This window comes from Odocoileus virginianus, chromosome 32 (assembly GCF_023699985.2).
Source record: "Odocoileus virginianus isolate 20LAN1187 ecotype Illinois chromosome 32, Ovbor_1.2, whole genome shotgun sequence".
NCBI lineage: Eukaryota > Metazoa > Chordata > Mammalia > Artiodactyla > Cervidae > Odocoileus > Odocoileus virginianus.
This window is the reverse complement of record NC_069705.1, coordinates 35,979,102-36,003,628: the sequence shown is the minus strand read 5'-3', so window position 1 is coordinate 36,003,628 and position 24,527 is coordinate 35,979,102. Positions and strand designations below refer to the sequence as shown.

The 24,527-nt window shown below is 37.7% G+C and overlaps 1 protein-coding gene and 1 long non-coding RNA gene across 4 annotated transcripts in view; one reads left to right on the top strand and one right to left on the bottom strand.

The window, feature by feature from the left end:
- Positions 1-24,527, bottom strand: part of GPM6A (glycoprotein M6A) — a 232,615-nt gene that overhangs the window by 13,540 nt on the left and 194,548 nt on the right. For all 3 annotated transcript variants that reach the window (XM_070460125.1, XM_020890191.2, XM_070460124.1), the window contains 3 exons: positions 23,821-24,013; positions 16,292-16,448; positions 1,432-1,585 (listed from right to left, as the gene is read on the bottom strand). In XM_070460125.1, the coding sequence (XP_070316226.1) occupies positions 1,432-1,585; positions 16,292-16,448; positions 23,821-24,013 (504 nt within the window). The remainder of the gene's footprint in view (positions 1-1,431; positions 1,586-16,291; positions 16,449-23,820; positions 24,014-24,527) is intronic.
- Positions 14,239-16,438, top strand: LOC139032619 (uncharacterized). Its single transcript, XR_011485184.1, has 2 exons — positions 14,239-14,495; positions 16,222-16,438. It is a non-coding gene; the product is annotated as an uncharacterized lncRNA (long non-coding RNA).

The following is a 24,527-nucleotide window of genomic DNA, read 5'->3' as shown; positions in this document are numbered from 1 at the left end:
AGTACTGGAGTGGGGTGCCATTGCTTACATGGACATGATTCCAAGGTTAAAACTTTCCCCAGGGAAGACCTGTCCACGTTCCTTCCATCATCTTCTTGCCAAGAACTCCATGTACAGAGCAAATCATCCTGATTTTCATCTACATCACACAATGGGGGCTGGAACTCCTAACAAGAGCGTAGGTAGACACTGTTTTGGAACATAGGGCTAGCTGGTGATGGACTGGTTCAACCATACCCTGCAGTCTGTCTACAGTCTAACCTCAGAGCCACAGTCTAACCTTGCAATCCCCTCTACTGAACTGCTTCCCACTTGCCTGAAGTATGGGGACACCCTCATTAGAGAAAAACATTTAGAACACTCTATTAGATTTTAAAGGTCTTCCCTGGTGGCTTGGATGGTAAAGAATTCACCTGCAATGCAAGAGACCTGAGTTCGATCCCTGGGTCAGAAAGATCCCCTGGAGAAGGGAATGGCAATCCACTAACAGCTGTGTTGTAGAAAAAAATCAGTTTGAGCACATGACTTTGTATATCTTCTATAAATTCTGTAGCCCCCGTATTATTACAAAGGATGGGATGGAATTCCAAACAGGTTAGGTGAGATTAGACTCAACTTTCCACATTCATAGTTCAGTACTTGTTTCAACAGGTGAGGCAGCTCACTTCAAACCAAAAACAGACTCTGAAACTGGATGGAGTGAAGCTGGTGTGGTCACTTACTAGCTGTGTCACCTTGGACAGGAAATTTAACCTTCTGGGACCTCAGTTTTGTCATTTATAAAGAAGATAACCACAGTATCCACCACACAGAATTACTGTGAGAACTAAACAGGCAAACATATAGAAACTATTGTAAGCCCTTATACACATAAGAAATTATTATTGTTACATGAGGTTTTGGTCCTAAATAAAAATAACCCAAGAGGACTACTGACTGATTTAGTATTTTTTGATTTTTTTTTTATTATGAAATGGTAAAGTTTAGTTTTTTCCCCTGTTTCAGAAAACAATGAAGTATCTATTTCTTAGGTTATCTTCATAGCAGACTTCACAGACTATATAGTTTATCAGGGGAGAATGAAAATACTATGCAAACACTACACGGTTCATGTCATAAGAGTAACTTGCAATTACTCTGAAATTCCCTTAATTTGGTTTTAAAAGAATGACTTAAACATGAAGATTCTGATGCATCTATCTCTTTGGTAGAAGTAATGATGGTTCCAAAGTGGTTTACACTAGTTTGCTCAGTTGCTCAGTCATTTCCAACCCTTTGCGACTCATAGGACTGTAGCTTGCCAGGCTCCTGTGTCCATGGGAGTTTTCAGGCAAGAATACTTGGTTGGGTTGCTGTTTTCTCTTCCATTACACTATTTTAAAATGAGGCAAACCATATGAGGTGCTGTTTTACAGCCAGGGATCCACCTACCAAACTGACGAAGGTCCAGGCAGAGATTCGCTCCCTCCACTAAGGTGGTGTTTCGGCATATGGTCCACAGGTTGAAATACATGTAAACCGGCAGTGAGGTGAATGCCGTGACTCCCAGCCAGGCCAGCATGAAAAGGTATGTCAGCATAATAAACTGCAACAGAGAAAAAGTCAAGACAGAAAACATATTCCTTCAGAAAACATCCTTCCTTCTACTGGGAAGGAGGGATTCTATGTTTAACCTACACAGCTCAATATTTATCACAACTCCGGTAGGTCCTGCCACCAGTAAAGAAGCTGAGAGATGGTGAACATCATGGATCACAAGAAGGAAGGTGCTGGAAAACTGCGTCACAGAGGTTCTGATGGACAAAGGAAGAGTTCGTCCATTTGCATCTTAATGCCTGTTTCATTCATGTATTGATCTCAAAAATCTCACCACACATTTTTTAAACTTTAGAAAACATTAATTGATAAATTTAAGATGTGATCCTGCAGATTGAGTTAAAGCTTTGCCAGTAGCTTTGTATGACAACTAAATGGGCACAATTTCACATCATAAATATATAAGCTACTTAATCATGCTTCCATTTAACATTCTAAGTACGATGACTCACAGGTCATTTTGGTATATATTGATATGAGTGTGTATTTCTACTCCTCTTTTTTTTTTGTAAACTTTAAGTCTAAATCTTTTTCATGCATATTCATGTTACCTTTGATTGACTGATTGATTTATCAAGCATTGATATGCCACTCATGTACTGTGTCCCCAGCCTAAATGTCACAGTTGTTTAGCAAGAAAGGGGGCCATAGAGCATGCTGGTTAGAGGCACAGATTTCTGAACTGGAATGAGTCTAGGCTGCTCCTTATGCCTCTTTCTGATTAAGTTAGCAGAGCATGCCTGCTAAACTAATCTGAAATTACAATCACAATTGTAATCCACAGTAACAATCACAGCATGATTGTCGGAGAGGCTGGAATGAGATGACCCGGTGAAAGCACTGAGCGTCAAACCTGGCACCTAAGATGCCCAGACAAAGTGTTAGTACTCTTTATTCTAGGTAGTGTTATTGTGATTATTACTACTACCACCAAACATATATCTTGCCTGAATGATAGGAATGTATAGAATAAGGAAATTAGGCTTCATTTCACGTTTGGAGAAAATAAAAAGCATGAGAAGTTCTCGAGTCTGGGAAAATTATTTAACGAGGGCTTCTGCTGGCAAGAAGAAGGCTCTCGAAAGTCTGGAAACTACCCCAAACTGAAGAAATCTTGTTAATGGAACTCCTGGGAGGAAAAGGCTCTGTTTATTAACATTTTCATTATTCAGAATTGTAGACCTCAACACTAATTTACAATCTCAAGAATAATGAACATGATACTGCCACTCCAGACGCAGTCCTCTGGAGGGTAATAGCAACTCAGAACCCACAGGAGAGTAATCAGCATGCCTTTTGGCTACATTCTACCCTGTTTTCCTTTCCGACCCAGGAGACTTTTTTTTTTTTTATAATTTCTTTTTTTTTTCATTTATTTTTATTAGTTGGAGGCTAATTACTTTACAATATTGTAGTGGTTTTTGCCATACATTGACATGAATCAGCCATGGATTTACATGTGTTCCCCATCCCAATCCCCCCTCCCGCCTCCCTCCCCATCCCATCCCTCTGGGTCTTCCCAGTGCACCAGCCCAGAGGACTTTTCAAAAGCTTCTTTTGATGGTGCTGTTCACCATAGAGTGGGACTTTGAATTTGACGGGTTTACATTCAAACAGGCCTGGAATTCTCTGAACTGTGTTGCTGCTGCTACTTCACAAGGCAATGGAAGGAGTGAATTCCGAAACCGTATTTGCTATAATGTCACCACACAGTAATAAAACTGCATTTTATAGAATCAATCTTTGCTGCGAGAACATGTTTTCATGAGGACTAGTGCATTAACTTTGTTCTAACATACAAAAGACTTTACATCTGAGTTGGAGTACAAAGCAGTTACATTTTCAGGGAGTTCATAACCACTAAAGTATCCATACTAAACATGCTAAAAGTACGTCTATCTTCCTACTTTATGTTTTCCCTTAGAATCAGATAATTACTAAGATTGAAAAATTATTTGAATTGATAAAGTGTGATTCTAGGTAAAAATTCTCTATATGTAATAAAATATCCCATGACTATCATCTTACTTCTATCTTTCCACTGCTAGTAATATGACAGGTATTTTGTTGTCTGAGCATTAAATAAATGAGCTACTCTTTTTTCTAAACTGAGGTATAATTGATATATATCATTATATCAGTTTCAGGTGTAAAACATAATGGTTTGATATTTGTATATATTGTGAAACGGTCATTGCAATAAATCTAGTTAACATCTGTCACCATACATTGTTATGAAATATTTCATAAACTATTTATTCGTGTGTGGTGTTTATTGCCTTGAACAACAACATATTTTACTTCCTAAACTAAACAGCAGTGGCCCTGTTTATAGAAAGGAGAGAGGGATGGGTCTTATGGGAGTCTGATATATAAAGTGCACTCACTGGCTTTTCCTGTTTCAGCCACAGTTTAATGTATCTCTCACTTATATTAAAACACTGACCATTTCCTCCTAATTCACAAAGAAAAATAACTCAGTAATATTTCTTTGGTTTGGTTCAGATTAGTTAACTTGTTGATCTTGGATGGTAAAAACTGTCATTTTTTAATGACATTAATGTCATTTAATGCCATTAAATGATAAAGACCTGGGTGCCAGATTCATAATTAATACCCAGCAATCTTATTATCACATCATTACTGAGTACCATTTCATCAGAACATGCAAATGACTTTCACAATAGGCACCTTCTTGTTACCATAGTTCTTGTTTTGTTTTTATTTTTATTCAAAATACATTTGTTGAGGGTCTAATATGTGTTAGTATTACACTCAACAATCTTGTGGTGAATTCCTTCTTAGTGGCTTAAAATTTTAAAAAATACGTATTATTGTTTTGATTTCAACCTAGATGTTCTAATTATTGTTTGAAATTTAGAAGGGAAATTGAAATACGGAATTGCAAGAAACAAGGTTTTCTTAGTCTTTGGAAGAAGGTTAAAACAGATGATTACCCCTTGCTGATGCAGCTTTGAGATTACAGTGTATTTAACTTGAGAGTGACTTATAAAAGGTAATTCATTTTTCATCTGAGTGCCTATGAACTTAAGCTTGATGTCTAAGAAAATCACACTTGGTTAAGCCATAGACTTTCTGGGGGAACTTCAGCAGATGTGTGCCTGGGTACACATAGTCTGGGTAAAAATAACATCTCAGATGTTAGCTGAACTGGTGAAAAAAGAGTCAGCTGACTCTGACTCCAAGAGCCTCTAAGGACTACGTAAACACTGAAAAAGTTAGCCATATATCAAATTTAATGTTATGAGATAATGATTAAATTCGGGCATAACGCAGACTCAAACTTCAGTGAAATGAATTAAATGGATCTATCAGCTCAGTTCAGTTCAGTCGCTCAGTCGTGTCCGACTCTTTGAGACCCCATGAACCACAGCACGCCAGGCCTCCCTGTGGGTATATGCAAACATATACCAAACATATACTGTTGGATTCCACTCAGCACTGTCTATAAAGTCTCTTTCTCATCAATGTTTTACAGCACAGCTTATAAAAATACTTAGATAAAGTATTTTTTAACTCAGAGCTCCCTCAGTTCACAACAAAATGTTTTCAATGACATTTCCTCATTGGGAATGGATTTGTAGAGTATCAGTTCAATCATGCCCCCATTTGAACAGCAAGAGGAAACATCTCTGTGTTGGGAGATCTGGCCACCCAGCAGTCTTGCTGGGTGAACGTGAGCTGAGGGTCACGGCCTCTGACAGTGGTTTCCAACCGTGGACACACAGTAGGATCATCTGGCAAATCTGAGAAAGAGGTCAGGCTTTGCCCATGACAACTGTATGTGAATTTACAATACCTCTGCAGACTATTTTAATGGGCATCTGACATGAAGAACTACTGCTCTATGGGAACCAATAAAGCTCTCATGAGTACATTTGATGTGAAAACTTCTCTGATAATTTCCTTAGCCTCTTCAGGGTACCACACCTGAAGTCGAAAAAAAAAAAAAAAAGCACAATTGGAATGATTTGCCAGAAATCCATGCCAATGTCAACAAAATAGCCAAATGCATAGATGAGTGAGGGACTAATATGAACCAAATTTGAAATCAAGATTTCCCAGATTCAGCACTATTGAAAATTTGGGCCAGAATATTCTTTGTTATGGATTGTATTGCAACATGTTTAACAACATCCCTGGTCTCTACTCAATAGACAGTAGTTACATAACCAAAATTTCTGTGTCCCCTGGCGGGAGAAGGCAAGGAGTGGGGAAACGGCATCTGGTTGAGAGCCACAGCTCTAATACGAAGCAAACGGACACCTGAATATGCTATCACTAAGACTGCAAAATGAAACAGCACTAACAATATTGAACTCAGTAGGCTGTGAAAAACACACAGTGTAAAGTTTACTGAAGAAAAATATTACTCACATTATAATGTAAATTACTTGAAAATATGCAATCATCATTATTGTCAACATTATGGCCTAAAACTATCTTGGCACAAGTGGTGATCAGAAACTTGCTTTAAAAAAAAACTATTTGCCATGTTTATACCCATTTTATTCATAACTGTCAAGACGTGGAAGCAGCTAAAATGTCCTTCAGTAGCTGAATGGAGAAAAACTGTGCTACATTCAGATGATGGAATATTATTCAGCTCTAAGAGAAATGACTTATATAAAGCCACAGAAAAACATGGAAGAACCTTAAATGCATATGACTAAGTGAAAAAAGTCTGAAAAGATTACATAACGTGTGATTCCAACTATATGACATTCTGTAAAAGGCAAAACTATGGAGACAGTTAGAGGACAGGTGGCTGCCAAGGGTGGATAGAGGGGGCGCGAACAGGTGGAGCGCAGGATTTTCAGGGCCGTAAAAGTATTCTGTTTTACGCTATAGAGGCAGATATGTGTCAGATACTTGTCTAAACTCATTGCACGTACAACACCAAGAGTGACGTCTCAGGCAAATTACGGACTTTGCGTGATTATCACGCGTCAGTGTCGGGTCACTGATTGTAGCAAATGTACCACCTGGTGCAGGATTTTGATAGTGAGGGAGGCTGTTTATATGTCAGGGTGGGGGATATTTAGGAAATTTCTATTAATATATTTTCTGTTCAATTTTTCTCTGAACCTAAAGTTGCTCTAAAAAATAAAATCTATTAAAAATATACTAATTGTAATGCTCTTCTTTATTACCTTGCATTGGTCTTATGCATTCAACAAATCAAACTAAAATGCTTTAGAATATAGTACAGGATTCATCATGAGTTTGTGGTTGCCCTATCTGACACTTGGATGATTGCAGTATTCTAAACAGTTCATTCTAATTTTCACCCTTCGGGTTACTTATAGAGCTTCTTTCTATTTTCCAAACCCTTGATCAAAGTCCTTTACTTTTTAATTCATTAATAATTAAAATGTCCCCTGTGTCAACAATGTGTACTATACAAGGCCTTGGGTATATACTGGTCAACAATGTCTTTTGAAGATTTTAACCACTCTCTGAACAAACACTGTAAGCCATCCATGTTCATCAATGTGTTCAGCACGTGTGTGCTTATGTAGGCTTTACTTTTTCAAGTGAAAACAGAATTCAAATCAAAACAAATCAAATTATATTAGAGATAAAAGCATCACCAGCCTCTTTTCCAACAAATATTACCATAGAGGAAATTTCCCTTTAGTGAATGCTATTTTATTGTCAGTTACATTGTAAATATCTGAGAAGTGGTCTTCTGACCAAGAATCCCAATATAATAATACTAGACTTAGACGTGGGTCTTCCTGGTGGCTCCGTGGTAAAGAACCACCTGTCAATGCAAGAGACGCGAGTTCAATCCCTGGGGGGTGGGAGTTGGGGTGGGGAATATCCCTTAGAGAAGAAAATGGCAACCCACTCCAGTATTCTTGCCCGGGAAACCCCATGGACATAGGAATCTGGCAGGCTACAATCCATGTGGTCGCAAGAGTTGGACACGACTGAGCGACTAAACCACCACGACCACCACAACCAGGTTTATTCATTGCTCAGTGAGCTTTTGATTTTTATATCCTCAATATATATCATCTCTCCATACAGTAATTAAAAAACATAAACTATGGTTGCTAATCCTAAAATGAGAAAAAGAGATAAAGAAATTGAATCTCAAAAATGTGGTAAAATTTCATGTTTTGTAAAACGTTACTGGTTTAAAGGCAAAGTCAGAAAGATGTAATTCCTTTCTTTCCTAAAAGAAATGATAAAATAAAAATCTTTTGTGTGGAGATTATTTCCAGTACAGTGGGCATGAGCCTTCTGATTGGAAAAGACAGGTATCTACTAAACAATAAGTATTGGCAAAAGACCATCTGTAATCCACAGTTATCACTGAATCCCCAATCCAGTAGCCTGTTTAAATTATAACTCTTACATGTACGGAAATATTTGGCACATTAAAATCAATTCAACCAATTAAAAAAAATTTCTATTTGCAGTGTCACCTGAACATATAAAATCGAGGTTACTCACAGTAGAAGCAGTTGCTGTGAGTGAATGGATTCAGGATGTAGCATTAGGATTCACAAAGTCTACAAATTGGAGGATATTTTCTATCCTTAAGGTGAATTTCTAGCTTTATTATAAAATTTGATTAAAAAATCTATATGTGAAAATGACTTCATTTAAACTAGAATATCTTTATAAGCAGAAATTGAAAATTCATTAGTTATAGATATATTTCCTTAGAACTTTTCAGTTCAGTTCAGTACAGTCGCTCAGTCGTGTCCGACTCTTTGCAATCCCACGGACTAGAGCACGCCAGGCCTCCCTGTCCATCACCAACTCCCAGAATTTACTCAAACTCATGTCCATTGAGTCAGTGATGCCACCCAACCATCTCATCCTCTGTTGTCCCCTTCTCCTCCCACCTTCAATCTTTCCCAAGAACTTTTCAGTGGGCATCGAATTATAAAATTTAATTTTATATTAATTAAATAAAAAAACAGGGCCTTAAATATTCTGTAAAAATGAAAACGGAATATTATCCTGCTATGTACAATTAATCTAGGATAACTGTATTTTAACATATTTCCCCCCACATTTTATTTTATTTAGTTATTTTGGTTCCACTGCATGGCATGTGGTATCTTATTTCCCTGATTGGGGACTGAACCCTTATCCTCTGCAGCTGATGCACAGAGTCTTAACCACTGGACCTCCAGGCAAGTCCATCAACAATTTATTCATTCTGTATAACTTAAAGTTTTTACCCTTTGATCACCATCTCCCCATTTCCCTACTCTCAGCCCCTGGCAACCACCATTCTACTTTGTGCTTTTATGTGTATAACAGGATTGTTTTTAATAGAACTATTTCGTTTGGGAAGACATGAATCAGAGAGTGTTACTTCAGGTCTCTAGCTTCCTTTTTCAACAGTTCATTAAATGTATGAGAAGTGATGTGATGAGAAAGCAGTCTCTGTAGTGTTCCTTCCCAAAGTCCAAAGCCCCAGTTCAAATCATGAGAAATATACCAGGCAGATTTCAATTCAGGTGCATTCTATAAAATGCCTAACTACTACCCCCACAAAACTTTCTAGACCATCAAAAGCAAGGACAGTCTTGGAAAATGGCACAGATCAGAGTAGCCTAAGGAGAAATGACTAAACTGTACCATGCTATCTGTACTCCCTGAGTGGGATACTAGAAGAGAAAAAGAACGTTTGGTTAGTAAAAACTAAGGAAATCGACCTTGGAAGGAAAGTTATGACCAACCTACATAGTATATTAAAAAGCAGAGACATTACTTTGCCAACAAAGGTCCATCTAGTCAAGGCTATGGTTTTTCCAGTGGTCATGTATGGATGTGAGAGTTGGACTACAAAGAAAGCTGAGCACTGAAGAATTGATGCTTTTGAACTGTGGTGTTGGAGAAGACTCTTGAGAGACCCTTGGACTGCAAGGAGATCCAACCAGTCCATCCTAAAGGAGATCAGTCCTGGGTGTTCATTGGAAGGACTGATACCGAAGCTGAAACTCCAATACTTTGGCCATTTGATTCGAAGAGGTGGCTCATTGGAAAAGACCCTGATGCTGGGAGGAATTGGGGGCAGGAGGAGAAGGGGATGACAGAGGATGAGATGGCTGGATGGCGTCACCGACTCGATGGACATGAGTTTGAGTAAACTCCAGGCGTTGGTGATGGACAGGGAAGCCTGGCGTGCTGCGGTTCATGGGGTCGCAAAGAGTCAGACACGACCGAGCGACTGAACTGAACTGAACTGAAGGAAACCGAACAAAGCATGGACTTTAGTTAACAGTAATGTTTCTACACAGGCTTACTAGTTGTGACAAATGCACCATGCTAAAGTAAGATGTTAGTAGGGAAAACTGAGTTTGAAGTTCTCTGTACCATCTTCATAGTTCTGTACATCTAAAACTATTGTAAAATTAAAAGTTAAAAAAAAATTAAAAGTTTATTTTTGAAAAAAATGTTTTAGGATTTTAAAAATATGTGTGTGTGTTAATTACTTAATCATGTCTAACTCTTTGCGATCCCATGGACTGTAGTCCACCAAGCTCCTCCATCTGTGGGATTCTCCAGGCAACAATACTGGAGTGGGTTGCCATTTCCTTCTCCAGGGGATCTCCCTGACCCAGGGATCGAACCTGGGTCTCCTTCATTGCAGGCAGATTCTTTACGATTTGAGCTAAAGGGAAGTCCTTTAAAAATATAAGGAGCATTTCACAAAGCATTTCATGAATGTTATGAAATTATATCCTAGGATGATCTGATATATAGAGAAGTCTAATGAGAATTTAAATGCCACTGAATATACAAATGTAAAAAAGAACAATTTAGCAGAAGAGTATATTTCATGACTTGAATAATCAAAAGAACAAAAATGAACACAAAACAAAACCTTGGCTCAATATTTTTGAGAAGTTATTTTTATTTGAATTCAATTCCAACCACGACCTATGGTGACTGGAGAGGAAGCAGGATGATTCAGACTTTTTTTTTTCCAATTTTTGCTTTCCAGCAGTTTTAAGTATTTTGAATTAAAAATTCCAACACTAGATTTACTTTTTATAAGAAATTGTCCCATTCTGTCAATGTCATCTTCTAAGGCTAACCAAAATTTTTTGTTCATTTTTATGCTCGAAACCTGAATAGAACGAGACCATGTTTTCTGTTTTTGCCATAATTTATGTACCAGTACAGTTAATGACTGCATGGTCACACTGAGATTGGTCCACTGTCCTGTATTTACAGTCCAGTTCTGAAACCATAAGTGCACGCATGAGATCTACTTCAGATACTTGCGGCAAATATTTCTAAATATTACCACTATGCTTGAAGCAGTTTATGTTCCCCCATCCCCCTTTATGCCCTACTGAGAGAGTGCTAAAGTGTATTGCTATAATCTGAAAAAAAAAATGATGTTGCCTTCTTGAGGTTAGATTTAGGATATCCTAGAAAGAGACTAAGCCTTAGCTGAGGAACGTGGCAGTCTTGGATCAATGGTGTCATTATTTTTTAAAATTCACTTTTGAAGACACTGAATTTAAGAGATGGACTAGAATGCAGAGTTCCTTGATGACAACTTTACTTAGAAACTTACCTTAAGACTCTTTTAGAGGTTGTCATCAAAATTGACTACTGAGTTATTTCACCTCGCACAGAGCATCCTTGTCTTATAAAAAGAGATAATTCATGATTTTGGATAAAAGTCAAGGTTAAAATGAGGACATCTCTGCCATGAAAGAACTTTCCAGTCACCAATGAATGATATCACTAAAATGTAAGGGGCTGGTGAATTATTAAAAACTCTCACAGCCAGATAATTCTCCTATGAAATTAGCCCAAATAAAACATAAATGACAAGGCAAATCTTGATTATGAGGTTAGTGAGGGACCCTGTGCCACAGACTTGAATGCAAATCTGACTCCACCACCCACCATGTACTCATCTCTTGGTGGCAGATTCATCATCTGTGAAATAAAGGTAATTATTAATATTTACATCACAATGATACTGGTACCTACTCACATAGTTTGGAGGATTAAATATCCTAGTATTTTGTAAAGTCCCATGCATAGCAACTGGCATATATAAGTACCTAACAAACATTTTCTATTACTAATACTGGATTTATTATTAAAACTTAAAGTTAGGAAAATGAGCGATGAGTCATGAAACACTCTGTAAAGGTAATTCTACAGAATATGTCTTATGAACACTAGTCTAATATGCTGCAGTCAAAATCTATAAATATCTGAGGCTAATAGAAAAGATTAAAATAACAAATATAGCTGGTCTTCCTTTTTGACATCCTTTAATTTAACCAATGATGAATGGAAAATATTTTTTAAAATATGCCAGAAAGTTCCAAAAAGCAAAACTTGAATTTGCCACATGCCAGCAACTATTTTATAGCATTTATACTGACAATTACAGAGTTTATATTGTATTAGGTATTATAAGTAATTTAGAGATGATTTAAAGTATACGGAGGGATGTGTGTAAGGTTAAATACAACACTACACTGTTTTATATAAGAGACGCAAGCATCTATGGGTCTTGGTCTCTATAGGAGTCCTGGGACCAATCCCCTCAGATACAGTGGATGACTGTAAATACATATGCCTCTTTACCTGTAAAATGCGGTAAAAAAGTAACGGCTTATTTTTGTTGCTTTAAACATTGTGTGTGCTTCCCAGGTGATGCAGTGGTCAAAAATCCACCTGCTAATGCAGGAAATACAAGAAACATGGGTTCAATCCCTGGATTAGGAAGATCCCCTGGAGTAGGAAATGGCAATCCACTCCAGTATTCTTGCCTGGGAAATCCCATGGACAGAGAAGCCTGGTGGGTAACAGTCCATGGGGTCGCAAAGAGTCGGACATGACTGAGCACACACACACACACACACACACACACACAATGCAACATAAACACTGTGTGTGGCATACTGTTGCTGTTATAAGACTGTTGCTGTTCGTTATGAGTCAAAATTGTGTTCCTCTGAAATTCATATGATGAATTCCTAACCCCCTGTACCTCAGAATGTAACCTTATTTTGAGATGGGGCCTTTGCAGAGGTAAGCAAACTAAAAGTGAGAATGCTAACTCAGTGTGACTGGGGTCTTCAGAAAGGGAAATCTGAGTAGCAGACATGTGGACTGAACACCAGGTGAAGATGAAGGCTGTGGTTGGGGTGATGCTTCTACAAGCTTGGATCACCAAAGATCACCAGTGCCCACTGGAGCTTAGAGGAATAAAGCTTCCTCATGGCCCTCAGGAGGAACCAGTCTTGCTGACACCTTGATCTTGGACTTGAAGCCTCCAGAAATGTGAGACAATACGTTTTTGCCGTTTAAGCCATTCAGTTCATGGTACTTTGTTACGGCAGCCCTAGCAAATGAATGCATATACTTGACAATTTTTTATTGTCTTATAGAATACTTAGAGCAGGTAGATTTATGGAAAATAAATATATTAATTTCCAAGGAAAGTATCACATTTAAGAACTCCATTACTTCAAAGCTGTTGGGCTTCAAAATCTGATGTGTCAGAACTAGCATAGATAAAATTTGAGATCCATATTGCTGTCATAACGAGAAATTTTTAGAACAAGATAACTTAGTGATGGGTGTAACAAGTATCCCAAGATTTCAAGATGTAAGCCACTGAGTAGCTCCCAAGTTGCAACAAAATAAATGTATTTTTTGGTTTAAAAACTTAATGGGGAAGAAATTCAAAGGAAAGAAAATATTTCTATATTTATCAAATTTAAGTTCACATTTAATATATTCAGCAACATTTGACTTGTACTCATATTGGTGCCATTTACTACTTAATTTAGATAAAAATTTTTACTTAGAAGAGTTAAATAAATTTTCACATGTTTTTAATAAACTAGTGGTCCTCACCCCAAAAAGTTAATACCATGCTATTGTATTTTATGTGCCTCACATTTAGAATTTCTAGGGACAGCATTAAAAATCTGAAATAAATTTGAAGTGGTCTTGATGCTGCATGACAGAAGTGCATAATGCAGGTCAAGTTATGTTTTCAAGAGATTCATCAGGAAAAGAGAATAGCATTTAGCATCTTCTATTCAGAGATACAATGCCTCTTTAAAATAAACTGCATTTATGCATTGGGCACAATTCCATTTTGTGAGCAGAAATCAGTTACTAGTGACCACTTTACATTTTATACAGCATGAAAAAACAGGGGTAGAATAATACTTTTCTTTCAGCATTGACTCTGAAAGCTAATCCTATAATATGGGTTGTTTCAAAAAGTTTTTTTTCCACCTGTTAATATCACTCAGAATTCCAAATAGAAGCTCATCAATATATTTTCAAAAAGACATTTGTAAAGCTAAGGAAGACTGATTAAACAGGCTAACAGGTGAACTCATAAAACAAATAGTAGACTGTAAGATACTATTTACCTACAAATTGGGGTGGGGGGGTGGGGGGGTGGAAAGCAGCAGAATGGAAACGAGAAAGCAAAAAACCTAAGCAGCAGGACAGTGTGACCGATAAAACATTATTATTTTCCCCTCTGATTCCAGGGAGCCCTGAGCCCTGCAGGAGCAGGGAGCTGGGTGGGCGGCGGGAAGAGAGGCCGGCAGGGCTGTGCCCTGCGCGGTCCGCAGCTGCCGCTGCCACCCCGGCGGCGGAGCTGGTCTCTTTCTGCAGGCGCTGGTCCCCTGCCTGGAGCCCGTGCTGGGACAGCCCAGGCCTGACTCAGCGCCCTCCCTGCTGCACCGATGCTTCTGCAAAACCCACAAAGCGCAGCTCTGCTCTGCCCCGGGATCCGCTCCTTCCCGCGCAGGGGGGCGCCCTGGAGCAGCTGGGCTCCGGTGTGGGTCCCCGCGGCCTCCCTCTGCGGGAGCCCACGCCGCTGCCGCCACCATTCTGGGCTGGTTAGTGGGACCGGTGACAAAATGGTTACTATTATAGAAAAAAATGTGGCTCCTGGGTTTGCTTTTAAAATCCTTATTTGAGATACCTTTGAAATGTTTGAATGGCAAGTAGATAATCATTCATGACACATTGGCGGTTTCTTCCAGGACCTGCGTGCAATCCTATGCAGAAACTTCACAATCTCAATGAAAGAACAGAGTCAGTTGCCCTCTTTCTGGCACAAGGTCACACCTCAATAGTAAAAGTGTGCTCAGAGACCCTTTTCCTCTGTGATTCTAGCGCTTCAGAATGAGGGACTCTTCGAGCTAGACTGTGCTTTAGAGATGATCTAATGTCTTTATGACATAAGAGAGAAAACTGTGATCTGGAGGAGTTAAGTGATTTGCTAAGACAAACAGTGGTGTTATAATGATACTGTCCTAATTATAAGAAAAAGTCTATCATTAAGTGAACTCCTCATATTCTATTGGCACAGTATTTGTTACCACTTAGTGACTAAGTCGTGTCCGACTCTTGCGACCCCATGGACCGTAGCCCGCCAGGCGCCTCTGTCCATGAGATTTCTCAGGCAAGAATACTGGAGTGGGTTGCCATTTCCTTCTCCAGGGCATCTTCCTCACCCAGGGGTCAAACTCACGGCTCCTGCATTGGCAGGTGGGTTCTTTACTGCTGAACCACCAGGGAAGCCCTTGGCAGAATACAAGAGAGCCTAACATCACAATGTCCCTTCTTAATAGAGAAATCCCTTACGCAGCACTAAAAATCGGCCCAGTGAATATTCATACCTTACTTATTAATCCAAGATCTTTAACTTAACTTCCTTTGAGTCTGTAATTTGATATTGCCGATCCTAACACTGAGCTATTACAAAAAACAGTGTTCTCCAAAAGAGCCTTACAAGAAATTATTGCAGAGACAACAACAAATACCCATAACATGGGCAAACTATTTTCTTATGTTATTATCACTGTGGACACTGAGCGAATAATACAACTTTTACAAGCTGGTGGAAAAAACAGTTGGTGTTTTCGAAATTTTCTATAAGACTGAAATAAATTACATCATCCTTATTAGAGACACCTTACATAATAGGAAATATATGCTGTAATTAAATATATATTCTCATATAATATTTGGAAATAAGAAAAAATATGTTAGTTAAAAATAGAAGCTCCCAAGTTTGTGAAAATTATTCTGCACAAACATATGAAAGTACTTTAAAGCATATTACTCTTAATTTTCATGTCTTGTGCTTAAATTTTCTGCACTGCATTATCTCGACTATAAGTTTGATTTACCATTAAATATCAATAAAAATTTAAAACCTAAATAAGTATAATATAGGGTAATTCTTACCTTACATCAAAACTAAAAAGAAATTACAGTTCCCACCCAAATTTACAGTAAAATATAGAAACATATATTTAAGGAGGAGAAACATACATTTATCTATAAATTGCAGATGGATTTGTCTATTATTCTAAACATTGTATGGGAAGCCCAGGGCCATTTGGGAAAAACAAAATATAAATCAGTCAACAGTTTGCTGCCTCCAGAAGCAAAACGAGTTGTATTGCACATGATTTGAGAATTTGAACCTGAATTTTCACATGTAATAATCTTAAATTAGAAAATAATATCATTAAGATTTTAAATAGCCATCACAGGAGGGAATGTTACTGTGTTAAAAAATATATATATATATATTACTTCCATTTCTGGCAGATGAACACAAACACCAGAGTGCTACTGAAATAAACCCGCATGAAGCTCTGAGTGCAGACAGACAACGTACCCACGCGCTCACGCATCTGCCACAAGTGGTGATTTTGAAATCCCCGTAGAGATCTTTGATAGCCCCGGTCGTGAAGAAGCCCTCCACCATCAGTAGAATGCCGTACACAAAGAAGGCAGCTGCAATTCCGTAGATGACATACTTGAAGATGTCAATCCTGGAAGGAAAGACCAAGTGATTTAGTTCAGCAACTCTTCACGGCTGATCCACAGCAGCGGACGCCCACGTGCTCAGGGTCCTTTGGAACGAAAGCCATGGAATATTTATGTTCATGATGAAGGTTGGATTTTTAAAACATTTTTCTTTATATGCCTAATGCCTGTACATTTTCTTCTGCCACTTCCAGGATTTGTTGGTTCCTCATGTTTCTAAGTTTCTTCCCCTTCCACTGCACCACCCCCTCTCCCCTGGTTCACACCAAGGTAGCCCTGAGTGAGCAGTGGATCATACTGGACTTTGCTGAGATGAATTTGATAAGTAGGATAATTACTGTATACTTTTTAAAAATTATGACAAAATAGCAGATACAAAGGTTTAGGTATACAACACTTGAGTTTTTAAGACATTACAAGAGGAAGAAAGCTTTATGGCTAATGATGCATTCATTTCTGATAAAGTTACAATGTCATATTTTTCTTATAGTCAATTGTAATTATGTTTTATTTCACACTTACTGTGATGGTTTCATCACTAATAGTTTCTGTTGACAATAATGAAAAAATTATGGTTTTATAGCTAAGTTATAACTTTGACAATTAAACTTTTAAGGCAGAATCACTAATGGAATATTACGTAATGGGATTAACTGGGCCTGAGCCAAATTATAGAATAATTCCACAGAGAAATGGGAAAGTATTTTTTTCTCTTCTGACAATTGAGTGCCCATGTATTGAAGGGAGAGAAATACGTATTGTCTATAAATTGCAGATGGATTTTGTTGTTGTTGTTGTTGTTCTAGATACTGTATGGGAACCCCCAAACACTTTGGAAATTAAAAAATCATAAATCAAATTAATCAGTTTTTCTGCCTCTAGAACTAGTAGTTGTGGAGGTATAGTATGTGGAGACATAGTATAAGGAGAGATATACATATTAGCTGCAGTTCTGTGTTTGTGGTCTTCATATCCATTTGAAAGAAAATTTCTCTTTATTTCACTGGCCAAACTTGATTTTTACTCTCCTCAATAATTAAAGTGAATGTAACAGATAGGGTGGCAAGAAATGAAGGACAGATGCTGTTGAATTTATACAAAGGGGGAAAGAGTGAATAGGAAGCTCGCTTACATTGATGGAGTGTTAGAAACTTTGGATGCTATGACAATTAAAAAAAATGTAATAGCATAAATGAACTTGTTGCATGTAAAAAGAACAAGAAGAGTTTGCTAACATTCAGTGTACCAGAGCGATGGTTTAGTGACTGATTCCCACTGTCTGAAAAATCTAAGTATTCCACAATTCTCTTTGTCATGGGCAATGAGGCAAATGATGTGAATTGCACCAGCCTATCATGCGTGTGAAACAATCTGAGGATTTCAACATTCAGACCCCATTTGACATCACTAACACTTTGAAGAGTTTAGTTAAACCAAACTTGTATGGGTTTGTCGATATAATGCTTAAGTTAAAATAACCTATTTTGAAATATATTTTAATTTTTATTTGAGAACGAATTCACATTTAAAAGAAAAGTTGCAGAAAATGAATAGTACAAAAAATCCTGTAAACCCTTGATCTACTTTATGACATTTTCCCTCATTTACCTTGTGTTTTTCTTTTTTGGGATAACTTTATCTGAATGGAGGGAAATTCTCTGAAGTACAATGATCGATCTTAAGAAATATAATGTTTATAAAATAGACAGCCAGTGGGAATTTGCTATATGAAGCAGGGAGCTCAAACCCAGTGCTCTGTGATAAACTAGAGGGATGGGATGGGATGGAAGGTGGGAGGGAGACTCAAGAAGGAGGGAACATATGTATACCTATGGCTGATTCATGTTGATGCATGGCAGAAACCAAGAGAATATTGTACAGCAATTATCCGCCAATTAAAATGAATTTTAAGAAGAAATATGTTGATAGAGTACTTGTGTCAAATCTATAATCTGTATTCTTATACAATTCTATATATAATTTTTATTAACTGGACTGACCCATAGCATTTCCCCCTTGCAACGTGGGATCCAGTCCAGAGGTAAGTACTGCATTCATTTGCCACATTTCTCCCTAGTGTCCTTTAGCTCAGAACACATCTGCTGCCTGTCTTTGTCTTCGGGACATTAACATTGCTGAGGAATACAACCCACTTCCTCCTTACTAAATACACTATTCTTCATCTGGGGTTTATCTGATGTATCCTCATGGTTAGATTCGGATTACTCATTCTTGGCTACATACTAGGTAGGTGATAACTCTGTCCATCTGATACTACAAAATTAGTAGTAATGCTGATTTTTATCATTTAGTTGGTGATGTTTGATTTCTGTACTGACTTCTGAGTTCTTCTCAAAACATCCTCTGCCTGTCTCTCATAAGGATATATGGGATTGCTTTTAGTGCCTACCTGAATACTGCGGGATAATTTTCTCTTCCCAAGATCTCTAACTCAAAACCATTTATACCATAAAAGGCAAAATTCACTTTTTTGCCACATAAAGTAATATTTATAGGTGTTAGGGATTAGGAAGTTAGTGTATTTAGAATGAAGCATTTGTTTTTTAATATATTGCAGTAGCCAAGATTGCTTTTTTCCCCTCTTGTAACAACTGTTGCTTGTAAAAACTTTTTCTAAGCATAGAAATATTGGTAACTTTTAGAGATATATGAGCAAAGTAAATATGCCTGTACAGTTCTTTCTGGAGGTACTTCTGATCCCCTCTTTTTTACTGTGAGAAGGATCCATGTGGGCATAAGCAGCAGCTTGGGACATGAGAATACATAGGCACCGAAAGGCAAAGCATCTTCCTGGATTCAGAGACTAGAGATCATTTTTACAAAATCTAAAAAGTGCACCCCGACCACCTCTTACTGATTGTCTTTATTTCAATTTCACAGTAAAACTACTGTGTTCCCTAAAAGATCCTAAAAAGTAGGAATGGGTGCATTTTTCATAATGGAGTAAGCGTCACAGTCCCAAACCCAGGATACTACTCACTGAGGCATTCCGATTCAGTCACAAGAAAACCGTGAATAATCTCTGCTTCTGTTCCACACTGTTTTGGATGGACTAGCCCATCAGAGGTCATCCTGTGTTATATAGTCACAAGGTCCTAGTGATCACTGAACCAGAGATGCAGGAAAGTCAGGGTCAGATGCAGAGAGAAATCTGAAGACGCTCCACGGCTGGCTTTGAAGAGGGAAGGGGGCCCCGAGCCAAGGATGCAGGTGCCCCTGGAAGCTGGAGCAAGTGAGAACGTGGATTCTCTCCTGGAGCCACCAGATGGAGCGCAGTCCTGCCAATCCCTTGATTTGACCCCATTTCAATAAGCCCAGTGAGATCCATTTCAGACTTCTGACCTCAAGAAATGTTAAAAAAGAATAAATGTGTTTGTCTAGTCCACTGGATTTGTTGTAACTTCTTACAGCAGTAATAGGAAGCTACGCACCGCTATTACAAACATCATTTAAGATAAATCCTTGGGCAGTGTAGGTCATTTCTCTGGGATAAATTCCTAGAAATTTTTAAGGTTTGTATTGTGAAAATAGTGTCCAGAAAGTTTGTGCCAAAATAAAAATGCATGGATAATTAGTAAGAGGGTCTATTCTCTGTTTCCCAATACTGAGAATTACCATTCAACTTTTCTAATAAACTGATAGTTTAAAAGGAATGGCATTATCATTTTAATTAATTTTCTTGGTTTAGTGGTATGGATAAACATATATTTACAAGCTATTAGTCATTTGTATTCTATAAGAAACATGTTTTTATATTTTGCCAATTATTCTACTAGAATATGTATCCTTTTCTTGAATTTATTCTATTAAATCTAGGAAATCTTGTAAGTGGTAAATACATTTCTCAGTTTTTAAACACCTTTTAACTTTTTATAATACTTTAATGAGCAAAATTTAATTTTTATTATCTCAAATCTATATATTGTAATTTCTTGTATTGTTTACATACTTCTTGCCCCATAAGAAGTAAAATTTTAAATCTATACTTAAATCTGTGTGTGTGTCAGTTGCTCAGCTGTGTCTGACTCTGTGATCCCTTGGATTGTAGCCCACTAGGCTCCTTTCTCCATGGAATTCTGCAGGCAAGTATACTGGGTGGGTTGCCATTCCTTTCTCCAGGGGATCTTCCTGACCCAGGGACTGAACTTGTCTTTCCTACATTGCAGGAAGATTCTTTACCATCTGAGCCACCAGGGAAGCCCCATTTAAATCTGAACTTTTACATATTAGTTTACTCTTTTTTTTTCCCCAAATCTTTTTATATATTAGTTTACTCTTAAAGTTTAACTTTAAATCCATCTGAAAAATTTCTGGTAAAAATGTGAGTAGGAACATAATTTTGTATGTACTTATAAGTACTTATAGGTATGTCTGTGCCAGCGCCATGTGGTATCAATTGCAGCTTCTCAACTCTCTCTACTTCATTAACCTGATGCATCCTCGAAATCAGCTCAAGTACTAATTACCATGATCTGATTCATATCTGTTGACTCTAATGTTTCTGAACTGTGGTGTTGGAGAAGACTCTTGAGATTCCCTTGGACAGCAAGAAGATCCAACCAGTCCATCCTAAAGGAGATCAGTCCTGGGTGTTCATTGGAAGGACTGATGCAGAAGCTGAAACTCCAACACTTTGGCCACCTGATGCGAAGAACTGACTCATTTTGAAAAGACCCTGATGCTGGGGAAGATTGAAGGCAGGAGAAGAAGGGGATGACAGAGGACAAGATGGTTGGAAGGCATCACCGACTCAATGGGCATGAGTTTGAGTAAACTCCGGGCGTTGGTGATGGACAGGGAGGCCTGGTGTGCTGCAGTCCATGGGGTCGCAGAGTCAGATATGACTGAGCGACTGAACTGAACTGAACTGAGTCTAATGTGGATCTCACTTTGCTAACGTATCTTTCCTATGTCAGTACAAGAGGAAAAATAATTTGTTCTGTTCTACTTTGTGTCCCTAAAGATTAGCACAGTGATTTGCACAGAGTATAACCCTGTAATATTTGCTAAATGAATTAATTAAAAAACAAACCAGACTAAAGACTGTCTTGAAAAAAAAATGTGAATATTTGAAAAGAAGTACATGGTAGAAGTATAATAAATTCAAGGAGTTTTAAATATATTTCCATACTTGATATTCGCAATAACCCAAACAGCAAAATAAACACTAATCCTAAAATAACTGTTCTTGAATAAAGAAGACTGAGGTTTAGCAAGTGAATATAGATTGTAATGTGTAATAGGTAAATATAGACTTTATTTTCTTGAGCTCTAAAATCACTGAGGACTGTAACTGCAGTCATGAAATTAAAAGATGTTTGCTCATTGGAAGAAAAGCTATGGCAAACCTAGACAGCATATTAAAAAGCAGAAACATTACTTTGCCTACAAAAGTCTGTAAAGTCAAAGCTATGGTTTTTCCAGTAGTCATGTATGGATGTGAGAGTTGGACAATAAAAAAGGCTGAGCACTGAGGAATTGATGTTTTTGAACTGTGGTGCTGAAGAAGATTCTTGAGTCCCTTGGACAGAAAGGAGATCAAACCAGTCAAAGTTCGAGGAAATCAGTCCTGAATATTCATTGGAAGGACTGATGCTGAAACTGAAGCTCCAACACTTTGGCCACTTGATATGAAGAGCAGACTCATTAGAAAAGACCCAGATGCTGGGAAAGATTGAAGGCAGGAGGAGAAGGGGACAGAGGATGAGATGGTTGTATGGCATCACTGACTTGATGGACATGAGTTTGAGCAAGCTCAGGGAAATGGTAAAGGACAGGGAAGCCTGGTGTGCTGCAGTCCATGAGGTTGCAAAGAGTCAGACAAAACTGAGCAACTGAACAACATAGATTGAAAGCATCTCAGAGTTGGAGGTTCATTACTAGCCTTGTCTAAGCACATTCACTGACAGCAAATCACTACATTTTAAGGAGCCCATGTGTTCTTTAGAAAACTCTGACTTCTGAAAATGCTACCACTTCTCAGCCACTATGTGACCTTGGATGTACCGCCTGGTTTAATCATACCCAGGAGTTACTGGTACACATCTTCCCTCTGTGTTTTCATGAACTGCTTGCCAACAGGAAGAGGGTTTTAATTCATTCGCTAGCTTCAAAGGGCTTAGGATAAGGGTTTTTAGTTATTTGAAATATGAAAAGAGAGAATTTGAGCACTTGCTTTTATTCCAATCTAAATGGCATTCTTCTCATGCCAAAGATGCATTCTTGATTTCACATTTCACTCCCAATATAAGAGATCAAAGGTTAAAGTTCCAAGGTTAGCCTATGACCTCTGATTTTTCTGCTGCACCCGCATATGTGCAACCCTGTGGAACTTTCGTCAAGGTTTGTGCTCTATAAAGGTTTATTGTCTAAATGTCAAATAAACATGCTGGCAACTGGTTTTCAGTAGATTTATACAGTCAATCATTCCATGCCACTTATTAAGCTTCTTATTTCTTCCAAACTTCTATAACTAAAAGTTAGCACTTTGGATGTAGCCTAAATATAGAGGATCTGTAGATCTTAAAGACATCTGTGGTAGCTTAAAATAATGCACAGTGAAAACATATTTTGTCCAGTGTAGGCTGAGATAAAACTAAAAAGAAAATGTCAGAGTATTGTCACATTAAAATATATCTGTGGAATCATTTGCTTAAGGCTCTTTGCAAACCAACATGTAATAATCCAAAGCATTTTCAGATAGTTTAATTATATTCCAAATGATGAGTATCATTCATAAACTTTCAAGGATCAATTCATGTTATATACCTAATTCAGTGTTAATCAATAAACTGTCTACTACAGGCTTAAAAAATTCAATTTAATGGATAATGCTGAATTTTCAGAATTTGTAAAATAAAGTTATACTAGGAAATATAAGGGATATAATTTCCTTATTTCTTTTTTCATTATTTTTAAAATTTTCTATTTATTCATTTCCATTTGTCAGTGACATTGACGAAGTTCTAAATTGATGCTTCAGAGTTAGGGACTATTTTAAAATAATTTACCTTCCTATCTGAGTGTCTAATCAACAACTACGTCCTTTTAATCATTATGTGTGTGTATGGTTTAAGGGTGGGGCATTATCACACACATGTTTTGTTATGTTTCTTATTTTATGACCAATCTGTCTCCAATCTCAAGTGCCAATATATTTTAGATAAACATGAATTATTTCAATTTTTCCTGAAAATTTTGTTATCATTATGTACAAGGGGACATATTTTTCACCCTCCCTAAAAGTATTTTTTCTTCTATAAAATACTGCCTCACTTATCTCTAGACCCATTTATTTAACACACAGCATTGAGCACATATACTCTCAAAATGAGAAGCGATGCCAGAATGACCTACATGGTAAAGACGTCCAATGTATCTCCAGCAGTTCTGGCCATCTCAAAGTAGGTTTGCAGGATGTTGACAGTTCCAGAAAGTGCTTCATGACCACAGCCACAGAACAGGGCAACCCCAGCATACAGCAGGATGGTGGCGATCAGAGAGGCGTAGGGAATGCCGCCCAGGCATTTAATACAGCACTCAAAACACCCTGCAAAAGACCAACAGAAAAAAAAAATTAGAAATTAATATTCCGTGTTAATCTAATGAAACTTTTTCTCAAACTTAAAGGAATATGGAACATAGTATGTATTGCATTTATAGATGACATCAGATCAACCACACAAATCCAGTCCTATGGAAAGTATAAAAATCAAGTTTCTTAACTAGCAACCATCCTCCACAGGCAAGAGAAGGCTTACTTCTGCTGGGAGTTTCCTCTTCTACCCCAAAATTACAGAAGCCCTTCCTTCCCAAATCAGATTTCCTTTTTTTTTTTTTTTTTTGGCTGCACCACAAGGTATGTGGGATCCTAGTTTCCCAACCAGGGATTGAACTCACGCCCCCTGTGTTGGGAGTGTAGAGTCTTAGTCACTGAACCCCTAGGGAAGTCCCAGATTTCCTATAATAGTCAATCTTCACTATACATGCATATCATTCTATCTTGACTGTATCGCTCTCAAATTTCACATTTTGGTTTTTATTTCCATGACATTTATTCTTTT